The sequence below is a fragment of the Chiloscyllium plagiosum genome, unplaced genomic scaffold, assembly GCF_037043375.1.
Source record: "Chiloscyllium plagiosum isolate Xiang-an unplaced genomic scaffold, Cpla_swu_hap1 HiC_scaffold_24, whole genome shotgun sequence".
In the NCBI taxonomy this organism is placed as follows: domain Eukaryota; kingdom Metazoa; phylum Chordata; class Chondrichthyes; order Orectolobiformes; family Hemiscylliidae; genus Chiloscyllium; species Chiloscyllium plagiosum.
This window is the reverse complement of record NW_028270162.1, coordinates 21,830,891-21,843,746: the sequence shown is the minus strand read 5'-3', so window position 1 is coordinate 21,843,746 and position 12,856 is coordinate 21,830,891. Positions and strand designations below refer to the sequence as shown.

At 39.6% G+C, this 12,856-nt stretch overlaps 1 protein-coding gene across 2 annotated transcripts in view; it reads right to left on the bottom strand.

Moving 5' to 3' along the window:
* LOC122562605 (uncharacterized) overlaps positions 1–12,856 on the bottom strand; it is a 238,931-nt gene that overhangs the window by 165,893 nt on the left and 60,182 nt on the right. For both annotated transcript variants that reach the window (XM_043715586.2, XM_043715585.2), the window contains exon 2: positions 812–2,807. In XM_043715586.2, the coding sequence (XP_043571521.2) occupies positions 812–2,769 (1,958 nt within the window). In that variant the 5' untranslated portion in view covers positions 2,770–2,807. The remainder of the gene's footprint in view (positions 1–811; positions 2,808–12,856) is intronic.

Genomic DNA, 12,856 nt, shown 5'->3' with positions numbered 1-12,856 from the left:
ACAGCCCCAGCCTGTTCAGCCTCTCCCTACAGCTCAAATCCTCCAACTCTGGAAACAGCCTTGTAAATCTTTTCTGAACCCTTTCACAGCATCTTTCCAGAATTGCATGCAACATTGGCCTAACCAATGTCTTGTACAGCTGCAACATGACCTCCCAACTCCTATACTCAATACTCTGGCCAATAAAGGAAAGCATACCAAACGCCTTTTTCACTGTCCTATCTACCTGCGACTTTACTTTCAAGGAACTACGAACCTGCACGCCAAGGTCTCTTTGTTTAGCATACACCATTAAGTGTATGCGTTTTGCTCCGATTTTCTTTTCCAAAATGCAAGCATCTCATATTTATCGAAATTAAACTCCACCTGCCACTCCTCAGTCCACTGGCCCATCCGATCAAGATCCAGTTGAACTGGTATCTTTCTTTGCTGTCCACTTCACCTCCAATTTTGATGTCATCTGCAAACTTACTAACTATACCTCCTATGTTCACATCCAAATTATATAAATGTTGAAAAGTAGTGGACCTAGCACTGATCCTTGTGGCCACACCACTGGTCACAAGCCTCCAATCTGAATAGCAACCCTCCACCAGCATAGTCTGCCTAATAGATTCAGATAAATTTATTCTCTTGAGTTGTTTTTGTTTTTCATGATAGGAATTGTTGAGTTATCAACACAACAATTTGAGTGGTTATCGGTCATAACATTAACTGGGCACATGATAAAACAAGTGAAAATGACCACTTGGAACTTTAAAAAAACATATACTTAACATCAAACACTTAAAAGATTTTAAGCTCCACAAACCTTTTGGTTATATCTGAAGACAGAGGTCTTGGCTTAAATGATTGTCTTTGGGAACCCTGGAGTTGGTCCTGTTTGGATTCATTGTTCTCTGAGGTGAAGTTTTGGATTCGCTGTCTGACAGGAACATCTATCTTTTCTATCTCAGTGGTAGACTGCAGACAGTCTGTTTTTGCTGTGTTCCCACCAGCAGAATCTAAGAGGAGATTTATGCACCTTTTAATTATCCCACCAGAAATTTTATTTTCTCTACTTCCTCGATCATCTGAGCCCAAAGGTGATATTTCATCTTTTGAAGTTTGTTTCAGATCAGAACATTCTTTATTCAACTCCTTATCTTTCCATGTTGTAAATTGCTCATGGTCAGGTTCTAACTTCTCCTTGTCAGTTTTTAATGAGGTAGTAAATATTTTTCCTTCCTTTTCCTCTTGCTCCTGACCCACAGTGATGTCAGTAGGGTCACTTTCCCATGCAATCTTTCTTTCCACGGAAGTAACTTTCTCTTTGCTGTTCCTGTCACACAAAGGGAGTGCCTTGATATTTTTTTCACTCATATCCATCTTTGGGCTTTTATCAAACTTGTTTTTCGCCAGAAGAGTGCAGCTATTTGCCTTGTCCTCATGGTCATTTGGAGAAGCTGAAGCCTGGCACTTTTCCGCCACTGTTGCTGACTCTTCCTGTTCAACTCCTGCACAATGGCTGGTATCTGAGGCGACAGCACTATTAGCTTTAATAATGGGGACATTTTCTTTCATGTCCACCGATGGGGGACTATTTCTCTTGTGAGCCAAGGTTTCAAATCTGGCCGTGAGGCCCATTGACAGAGGCCTGGGCTTTTTAAGCCAAGGTTTTTCAACACTAAAAGGCTTTTCATCTTGTTTTATGGCGCTGTCTGATTTCTGGTCATCTGTGGTTTCAGGAAGCCAAGTAGAAAATAGTCCAGGTTTCTTTAAATGGAGCCTGGGTGAAGATGGGTTTTCAGTATTATCCTTTTCTTTGTCCATTCTGTCTTTCCCTTCCTCTGTAACCTGGTCCCATTTCCCTAAACATCCCAATGAAGTAGCTCTCGAGAGTGAGGCAGGTTTTGGTGTATCAAATCCTTGTGTGGCACTTGGGCTATACTTCCTGGAGCGAATGGATGACTTTGATACCTTAAAAGGCTGTGGTGTACTTTGTGAATCTTGATCCTGACTACTGTCTCTGCACATCTCAGCATCATTAATGCGTTCACTGGATTTCTTTGATTTTAACTTCTGCACAGAAGTATCTAAAATGACAACTGTCGTTGGTTTTGTTTCAGAACATTCACTCTTTTCTTCTGCCGATTTTTCCGAATTTGAGGTGGCGGTCGAAGAAGAAACCGCCATGTTGTTAGTTTTTGGTGTTGCTGTTGAAGTTAAGTTGGGCATCGTATCGCCATCCTGGAAATTGGATGCCCTCAGCCAACTTTTATTGTCAGACCCCACTGAAGATTTTTGCGTAAAGGAAGATGATGCTGACAACACAGTTCCACTCGCTGCATGTTTTGCCTCTGTGTTCCTGAAGCTTACTTTTACATTATCTGTATCTGCAGCCAGTTTCCCTGATGACGTTAACGCAGAAGTAACACTTAAAGGCTTAGGAGGTGTGAGAGGTGCCTGTGCGGTCCCTAGTGATGTGTATGGCACTGCTGACTTTTCCAATGAGAATGGTTTTGCAGTAAGCCTTGGTTTTGGTCCTGCTACAGGTTTGGTTACTGAACCCAAATTATAATTCAGTTTGCCATCATTACCAAATAAATGTGGAGAAACTGGAGTCACAGGTTCAAGGGTTTTATTGCTTGCATCTGAAAGGGGGCTCAAATGAGTCCAGGGAGACTTTGTATCATTTACAATTTCATTCACATCACTCAATGTATTCTTTGGGGTTGTGGCAGGTTTCCCTTCCACCCATGTTGCCATGGCAGTCTCTATTTCAGTCATTCACTGTGCTGCATGGCTTAACACTGAAGAGTCAAGTCCTGCAAAAACAGAGAGAGAGAGAGAGAGAGAGAAGGTAAATTGCTTGTGGATCAATAAGGTGGTTTCTAATGATCGCTGTTGTGGACCAGACCAGATTCCTCAAAACATATCAAGAAAGTAGCCCAGACCCGAACTTTGTTCATTGTTTTAAGCTGGTGTAAAGTGGATATTCCAGGAGAGATGTTACTGGTCAAACCATGTAGTTTTAAACAAACCAATATTTATTTACAAGATTACCTAATGAAACACAAACAAAAGAGAACAGAATACATAATAATGTAATCTCTCTGAAAACCCAACAGATCATCCCAACTTAATGATGCTGTTCCAATACTTGCAACAATCCATATAAACACCCCTTGGCACAAAAAGTAAAATTCAAACACAGGATTGTCCATAAGAGAAGTCAGAGAGAGATCAGCATGGACCTGCTTCTTTGGGTCCAGCAGCTTTCTCAACTTTACTGCTAAAAAACAAACTAAACCAAACCACAGAAAAGCTGAGCTGGGAGAACTGGCCACCCAGTCTTTTCTTCATTTTTTTTTTAAAACGTAAAAGCCTTTTGCCTGAGACAGTATCTATTAGCTATCATCAAACTGGCCTTAAAACCCTTCAACTTAGACTTTTCGGAGTCTGTGTCATCTACAACCTCTCTGAAAAAAAAACAAGGTCATGTAACCTTGTTATAGGAGCAGCATCGTCACATGACATATCAATAGTTAGTCAAAATGAATATTCAAACATTCATGTGTTCCTAGGTTCAGTTTTCAAACAGTTGTGCAAGGTTAGAAAAAAAATGAGCTGAAAATGTGTTGCTGGAAAAGCGCAGCAGGTCAGGCAGCATCCAAGGAACAGGAGAATCGACGTTTTGGGCATAAGCCCATAGGTCCGAAACGTCAATCCTCCTGTTCCTTGGATGCTGCCTGACCTGCTGTGCTTTTCCAGCAACACATTTTCAGCTCTGATCTCCAGCATCTGCAGTCCTCACTTTCTCCTAGAAAAAAAATGAGTACTGGTTCATAGTAATGTTCTGCCTGAGATATCTGCTTTTGGCTCAACTCCTGTGTAACTGCTCAGGAGTAGTCAAATTCAGGCAACAGGAGGTGTTGGTAGCTTTTGTTCTGTTGTAACCCAACCGATTCACATTAAGAATTACTAAAGATTTGCTCATCTACGGCAAATTTGTGGTGATGACAATATCACAATAATGATTTTACTGCAAGCAAATGATATCTGAATAAGAATTCACCTTCCAGAAGTAATACAAATAAATCAAAATAATCCATTAATGATTCAAGCATAGGACTGTAAAGGAATCCAAAATCATTTTTTTATTCACTGTCATGTGTGGATTTCAACGAGAAAGCGAAAAGGTTCTCCTGAATCATAGAAATACAGGAAAAGTTTCACTGTAGGGTAAGGTACTTTCATTCCTTAATCTAGTGATGGAAAATTTTATCAATGACTATTTTAATCCACAATTTATTGACAGGTACACTCATGTCTAGGATATAAATGGTGACGTTTCGTTGTCTGTGTATATCTTGATTTAACTGTAACTTCAAACAAAAAATCCCCATAAAGCAGGAGAAACTCCTGGGCTTGAAAAGAGGTGGCTGCAAAGGTAATCGATGCACCGGTTTCAATTTTTCAAAACTTCCTTGATTCTGGCAAGGTCCCATCTGATTGGAGAAATGGCAAAGACTAGGACAAAGTTCAAAGGGGACAAAGTTCAAAGTTCAAGCGTTTCTCATTTAAGACTGAGCCAAGGAGGTTTTATTTCCCCTCAGAGGGTCATTATTTTGTGGAATTCTTTTTCCCAGAGAACATTGGAGGCAAGATTGTGGAGTATTTTTGAAGCTGGGTTATATAGATTCTTGATCAACAAGGCAGTCTAAGGTTATAGGCAAGGAGAAGGCAGTAGAGGTTAGGCCACAATCAGGTCAGCCATAATCTTATCTAATGGTGGAGCAAGCTGAATAGCCTATTCCTACTCCTAGTTCATATCTGCATACGTCCTCATTAGTGCATGCAAGGTTTAATCTCTACAAGCAGCCAGAATTCACTCATTTAATCATTGAAACATGTATATAATAAGCTACTTAAACACAAGAAAGTCTCACAGTTGATTTTGTCCTTTCTTGACACTCACCCTTTCCCTCCCCCCCAAGCAGGTATCTTTGGTTAAGGATTATGAGTGAAAACACTGGTTAATGTCTTTCCGTCCTCCTTAGCCCTCCAATATTGAAGCCAATTATCATGACTCAGCTGCTGCTTCACCCAAGATCAGTCAATAAAGTACTGATGAGGAACTGAACCAGGTAGATAATTCTCAGTTTGTAGAGTTGGGAGTCCTACGCAGCTGGGAGCTGTGTTTTTTACCCACTCATCCCTCGGGAAACTTCATTAAGGGTTGACTCCCTGTGCTACTCCTCCAATGCTAAATATGGCCATTATATCCATGTCTGACCCAAAATTGCCAACTTGGTCACCCTGTCATCATGTTCAGTTGGTGGTTTCCATATTACAAATGTGTACTTACCACCACAGGGATGACATAAGAATTTGCACGCACACTGAAATTCAACTTGAACTATTGATAATCAGAAATTATCTGCAACACCTGAATAGATTGAACACAAGACAGCATTGAAAGGGTCAAAGTGAGAAAAAAAGAACTGCAAATTGTTGGAGAAACTCAGCAGGTCTGGCACACCTGTGGAGAGAAAGCAGAGTTAACGTATTAAATCCAGCGACCCTTCCTCAGGACTGAACTAACTTCAGAAGGATCGGAAACGGTAACTCTGCTTTTTCTCCTCAGATGCTGCCTGACGTGGCGAGTTTCCCCAGCAATTTCGGTTTTTGTTTCAAAGTGAGAAAAGCTTTACACTGATACAAAGTTGACAAATTAACTGCCATACCTCAGAAAAGAATCCTCCTTCACGTCTACACTTCACTCCCCCACCATCTCACCTACCTTGGGCACAGACAGTACAGGCTCTGTCAACTTACCAAATTAATTCAGCTTTCTTTCTCACACCTCAGCAAGGAGTTTACTATTCTCATTTTAAACAGTCCAACCTCATGTACAATACAGCTGTTCTTGGTTTTAGTTACTCAGATCCCTTGCCAAATGACAAATTTAAACTGTTAAATGCAAGTTTCACACAAACCATTGCTTTTTTTCTCTCTACAGATTTTTCAGTAATGATGTGTTAAATTCCAATTCTCCCCCAACCCTTACCTCCTGCAATTTCTTCCTTCTTTGTGCTTTCATGCTGTTATATTGGGCACATAGTCTGCTCCACTGGAAGGTGCAATGGGCTGTACTGGACACTGCAAGGCCCAAGGGCCTGAGTTATAAAAGAGCAAACACAGATTTACAGCTTTTCCTTCACTATTTAATCATGACTAATAAATATTTAATTGGAATAGAGGTTTGTAAACACCAATAATTCAATGATAACATTTCATTGAACTGCGTAAAGAAATGCTTCAGGGGTGACACTCATAAAAGCTTAAGACCTTCCTTGCATTATCCAAAAATGGAGAAAAATATCAAAAAAATTCCATTTAGCAACAAAGTGATTGTACTACTTCAGTTTCAGAGAGGAAATTGTAACAACATTGGATATAGGAGCAGAATCACAGAAGTGTTAACAGCTCATTAAATGAACATCAATACCTAATTCCAATCTTCTTTATCCCCCAAACATTTGCACATTATTTTTATACAAATAATCATCCACTGTTCTCTTGAATGCCTATGTCCAGAACACTGCAGCCAGCACATTGCATACTTTAACTACTGAGTGAAAAAGTTATTCCCCACTTCCCTCTTGCATCTTGTGTAGATCACCTTACATCTACACCTTCTTGTTCCTGTTCCTTTTACAAGTGGGAGTAATTTTTATCTAAGTATCTATCGAGCATCATTTTGAAAACCTCTATTTGCTCTCCTCTTAGCCTTCTCTGTAAGAAGAACTGTCTCAAGTTTTTTCAATCCATTCTCCAGACTGAAATCATCCTCAGAAACCACTTCTGCATTCTCTCTAATGCATTCACACTCTTCCTATAATGTAACACTCAGAACTGTACACAATATGAACTCCAGAGACTTAACTGCTCATCTCAACTTGCCCAAATTACAGTGAAGCATCTCTGCAGCCACTTCACAACTCACCTTCCCACCCAGCTCAAGGTCATCTGCAAACTTGGAGATATTAAATTTAGTTCCCTTGTTTAAATCATTAATATATATTGTGAAGATACTCAATGACTGAGCCACCATAAACTCAGGAGCAGAGCATGCCAAAGGTTCACCACCTTCTGAATAGGAACATAGGAAGCATGTATTGATAATTGAAGATACCTCTTAAAAAACTGTAAATGCAAAAAATGAGCAGAGCTTGTGTAAATTGGAGTTCATATTCATTATCTATCCCCTATGGTTTCTTGACTCCTTGTTATTAATCACACATAATGAAAAAATGTCTAAATTTAAAATGGCAAAGAAATATTTTAAAGCTGACACATGTGGAACTATAGATAACTTTGTTAAGTATTGACAACATTAACAGTGACTCTGATAGCTGTGGGAGTGGGTTACATTGATAATTTGCTGGTTAGACTAATCCCTGGATTCAAAAGCTTTTAAGTGTGGTCACTCCTAAACACCAATATTCTGATTTTTATAGTCAGATCCAGTTTTCATGAGTCTATAAATAGACTATTGGATTAGCCCTTGAATCTAGCTCTAATATCAGCCTGACCATATAGAAGCTGCTTGGTTCTGATTCCCAGACCTACCCTGCAATCACTAAACATTGTTTCTCTTAATCTTTTTCACATTTGTTTCTGTTAGCTGCTATTGTCCTTTCTCGCTGCGTGATGATGTTGCCACTTCAAGATGCCCATTCCTACATGGGCTGCAACATTTGTGGACATACAAGTCAGGCTCAAACACACAAAGAAAATGTCTCCAACAAATCTCAATTTTGACCACATAAAATAAATAACGCAATAGTGCCATTCTTGCATAATTGGAAAATTGTACAATAGCTGCATCAGTTAAACTGATGGGCCTGAATCATGCTATAGCCAGTACAGGTAAGGAAAGTTCGCATTTTACAAATAACGGTCTAAATTCTTAAATCATGTTAAAGCCAATTTGCATTGAAGAAACATGTGTTACAGCAGAATGACCTATACTGATGAGTGATACAGAGATCTCCAACTGAGTGATGCTCTTCCAGTCCTGCAAAATGGAAATCACCTTTTAAAAAGCCTACGTATAATAAAAGCTTGCCATCATGACATCTTTGAAGGCCGGTGCTCTTTGAAGGCAGTAAGAATCAAATCATGAGGTAAGTTAATAGATTCTCTGCAGGTAGAGTACTAGTAGGTGACCAGAACCATGAGTCACTACAGCATTGGAATGACTGGGCATGGCCGTCAGTGCAAAATAATCAGGGCAATTCAAATCTATAGTTTTCACTGTTACATAGCCAGCATTATGACACAGAGACAGTTTGTTAAAATTAAAACCCGCCCTGTTGAACCGTGTTTTATGACGTGTTGAGTTGCTATCTGAGCAATGACTCAGTTCCATATACACCTTTCTGAACTTTGCCCAAATAACCAAGTTCCACATCCTAGCCTTGACTTCCAATGTTGGCAGATAGCTTGAATACAAAAAGTCAGTCGAGACAAATGCTGACAAAGCTCTGTTTGAAATATTGTCTGAACTTCCTCAAAAAGATTCATATTTGTAAATAAGTTGAATAACACGTTCAACGCAACTTCAGTTTGAGACAGATATTGCTCTAATGTTTTGACCACTGATCCACTTAACTTTCCTTCCCAGTACATGGTCTGATTGCTCCCTATGTAGCACATTCTTGATTGCTGCACACCCACGAAGTTTACTGGAAATATTGATTCTAACCCTTTGAATTTTCATGTCCAAAATATTTGCCTGGATGAAACAGCTGTAGTTTTTTTCTGTTTCTTAGAGGCAGTTATTAACCTGTTCTCACTGTTTGGCAAACCACCCTTCATTACCTCCTGACGTTAGCTGTGCATTGTTGACTGAGTCCAAATGTCATCACACCCTTTGGTTAAAGTTCAGTAGAAACTAAATGAGAATCTGCTGGCAATTAATGGCCATCTCCCAACATGGCATGAAAATCTGCCTAGCACCAGCCATTTTGGGTGGGGTGAGTTTATTGATGGGTCAGTGGTAGATTGACTCTGCATTAATCATCTTTCCTATATTACAAGAGTGACTGTGCTACCAAAGTATATCATAGTTAAGTGCACTGGAAGATTCTGTATCAATACATGTCTTTCTTCTGAGTGGTCTTCTTGGGATTAATTCTCCAAATACCGACACAATGATCCTAAACTCAAGCTTTTATTTCAATCTGCCTCTCTGAAGTGAAAACTTTACCCCAGTGCCCTGAGTTAGAGGAAAGAATTATCCACCATTACTGCTGGCTATTTCGTTGTCAACAATTGACAACGGCAAGATTTTAAACAAACATTCTATGCTCAAAAAGGTTTACCGATTCTGTTTCATTTCCATGATGTATATCAGTAGCAAAACACTTGATATGATTGCAGTTCTCAGCTCTTAAAACTAGTTTACATTCTATCTTTTCCTGAATCTGAGTGCATGTTAACAAATCAAAGGAAGGAACTTGTATGGCATTCCTCATTTTAAACGGTGTGTGAGTGCACAGCCCACATAGGGGTATATTGATAAATAAGTCACAAACAAATCTGAAATGTTAATGCACAAGAGGTTCTCTTGTTTCAAGTGAAGAGGTAACAAGGGACGTCTGTAATGCAGAGACGAGAGCTGCTGGGATTGTTGTCGTCAGAGCGGAGGTTTGTGAAATTTATAAAGGCCTATGGTCAAACCAATATGGAAAAACTGTTACCGATTGCCAGAGATTGTGTGTGCGCGCGCGCTTGCGTGGAGTGAGCAGTAGACAGCAATTATTTGCATACAATGAATTATAATTATCTGTTTATAAGCCTGATCGCAAAATAGAAACAGATATGACCCATCAGCAGAATCACAAATACATTGACTAATACTGGTTAGTTGTATTATCATCTGCACTGCTGGAAGGTCTTGGTTATGTGCACGTGATACTAGTAACTAGTGATGGCTTATTGCAACTGGGCACAGGCTCCTTCTATTTACCTTTTCACGACATGTAACTTACAATGAAGAATGGTTATACAGGGAACCATCTGGGAAGTGTAGTCTATATCTACAGAGGAAGGGGATAAAATTAAAAACAAAAAAAGTGCCGAAGTTTCCACACAAATTGCCTAGTTCCTCTCTCCACACACGCTGAGCATTTCCAGTGCTATCTATATATTTTTAAATTTCTAGATCTCGCAGTACTTTGCCCCGATTAGAAAAACCCTTCTGTTTCACGAAGCATCGTTAATGATTAATGACTCCCTCCAGGCTGTGCTGAACCCTCATTTAAAACATGCTGAAGACTATGTACAACACAGCAGAAAGAAAAAAAGCTGATCAAAAATACTGTCAGAGCGAACAAAGTGTTGCAGCTCCCGGTTTTGAACTGGCGTCTGAAGTGTGTCCTTTTGAAATGGGATACAGCACATGTTTCTAAACTAAAGGATTCAGGCTCTGCATTGCCTTATAACTTGGGAAATTGTACATATCGGCAGATGCAATTATTTTTATTTGAAAATACCTTCAAGCGAACGGGGCTGTGAAGGGGCTCCTTACCAAGATTTCCATTTTCAATCAGTCAACACTTGTGTCACAACATGCTGTACTTTTGGTTTCATCAAGTTGAATCAGTGATGTAAACCACATTAGGTACTAATGGAGAAAGTGTCCCGTTCATAAAATCTGCTCTGCTTGAAGCCTTCAGGCGTCCCTCTGATATTTACATCATGAATTTTGAAATAACAAAACAGCTAATTTACATTCATATTAAATAAAATCGGAGTTTTCAGCTTCCTGCAACTCAGTTAAAAAGCAGTCAACAGCCCGTGGAAATGAACAGGAATTCTCTGGACAATAAGCAAATTACCGACAATATTTCTCAATCTCAACAGGGCTCCACTTACAGTGAACAACTGAGGAGGCAATGGTCCAGGAACCAAACAGACCAGTTTGGTGATAAAATACAGGCCATTGTGTCTGCACTTAGGGAAATGGGATCCACCTTCTCAAAACAAAAATGCACTGATCATTAGATTACTCTCTCCACACAACTGGCTGTCCTATTGTATAGAGCTGAAACCATACTATCTCTGTACGGTACTTTAGCAAAAGCTGCAAGGAAGACCCAGGCAGGTTGTACAAGTTGCTAAATGCAAGAGCTGTTTAGATCCCCTGTCTGGGATGCAGTTTCAAAGACATTAGTGCATCTTCTGTACTTCAGCGATTCCTCATTTGCATTGTGCAGCTGACTTGAGGGTGCAGCATTGAGCCAGGTTTACCCTTCAACCTGAGGACATGGAGGTCAATTGCAGCACACAGCGTTGAAGAGACCAGGCATTAAATTGGTACCCCTCATATAACTCAGTACCTTCTATGTTCACATACATAGAGTGTCAGGGTTAGAACAAATAATGTGTAAGGGCGATCCATTACCTGCTGTGGTCCGACAGAACTTGTCATTATCTTAAATGAGCATTTTCTACAAATCATTCGTATAACTTTGCTCCAATTCCATTCACTAAACATTGCTCAACTGTGATGACTCTCATTTAATGAATAAACTAGCAGAATTAACAAAAATGCTAGAACAGCTCAAACTTGAACTGTGTCAACTGAGAGTTCAACTGAGAATGATTCCATTTGCTGATTCATATTGCTTCAGTTCGGAGGAATAGCTCACATCTTATTCTCGAGACCTTAGTTCATATTAGATTTTTTGGGCAAAATGGGGATCAGGTAGCCTGTTGATAAGTGACAGAATCAATTCAGATTTAATTGATTCAGAATTATTATTTAGCATCTTTATCAATCCCACTACCATCATCAAGCCTTACTGATATTCTGCATGCATATGTAATACTGGTTGGAAAAAGGATTTATAGTTTGTTTGGCAGTCACACGAGTAAATGATAGATAGTAGAAAATTTAATCTTTTTTGAAAGGAGAAACTTCCACTTCACAATGGATGTGAGTGAGTGTCATTTATACTGCATTACACATAAAGCCAGTTAGAACCTTTACACCTTTGAAAACAGCACTAAAACCAGAGATTGTGTGTTACTGGGAGAAAGAAGGCAGGAGAATAGGATTGAGAAATGTACACAGATCAAATGGTGGAGCAGACTCAATGGGCCGAAAGGCCTAATTCTGCTACACCTTATGGTCTTCTGTAAGCTGTTCACATCATAATGACTGTAATAGGACAGTTGGAATTTAATATGGAATGTGAGCCCTGCTTCACCAAGTGCAGCTGAATTTGAAGCAGGGTAGATGATAAGGCCTGAAAATGTAATATCAAGGGGAAAGCTCCCCTTTGGTATGCACGGTCTCTCTGACCAGGGAACAAGCGACAGACTGACACAAGGCTGACTACCAACATCAAATGTGAATTCAGGATTTTGTATTTCTTCCATTGACTTTTACTTTCCCTTTTCCACCTCCTTAACCTTTCACTGACTTCTCCTCCGTCTCTGACAACCTCTCACTCACTCGTCCTCTGTCCTTACTCTGGGCAAGCATCCTTCTTGTTCTAAACGACTGCTGAGAGAAGAGTTAATGCGAATAAGTATGAAATGCTACTTTATGGGAATAAAAAATTGGAATGAGAGCACTGATTCGATGAAAAAAGTTTTAGAAATATGTGGATGGACAATACAAGCCAGAAGTTTAAATGTGTATTTTTTTTTCAGAAAATGCAAGCTTGAATAGATAAAACTACAAGAGGCAAATGACATTTTAGGTTTTAGATACTGTATAGGGCATAGAATACAAGAGTGAAAAGGTTACAGGGGTTCATGTGCACAAATTAGAGTTAAATCAGTCAGAACACAG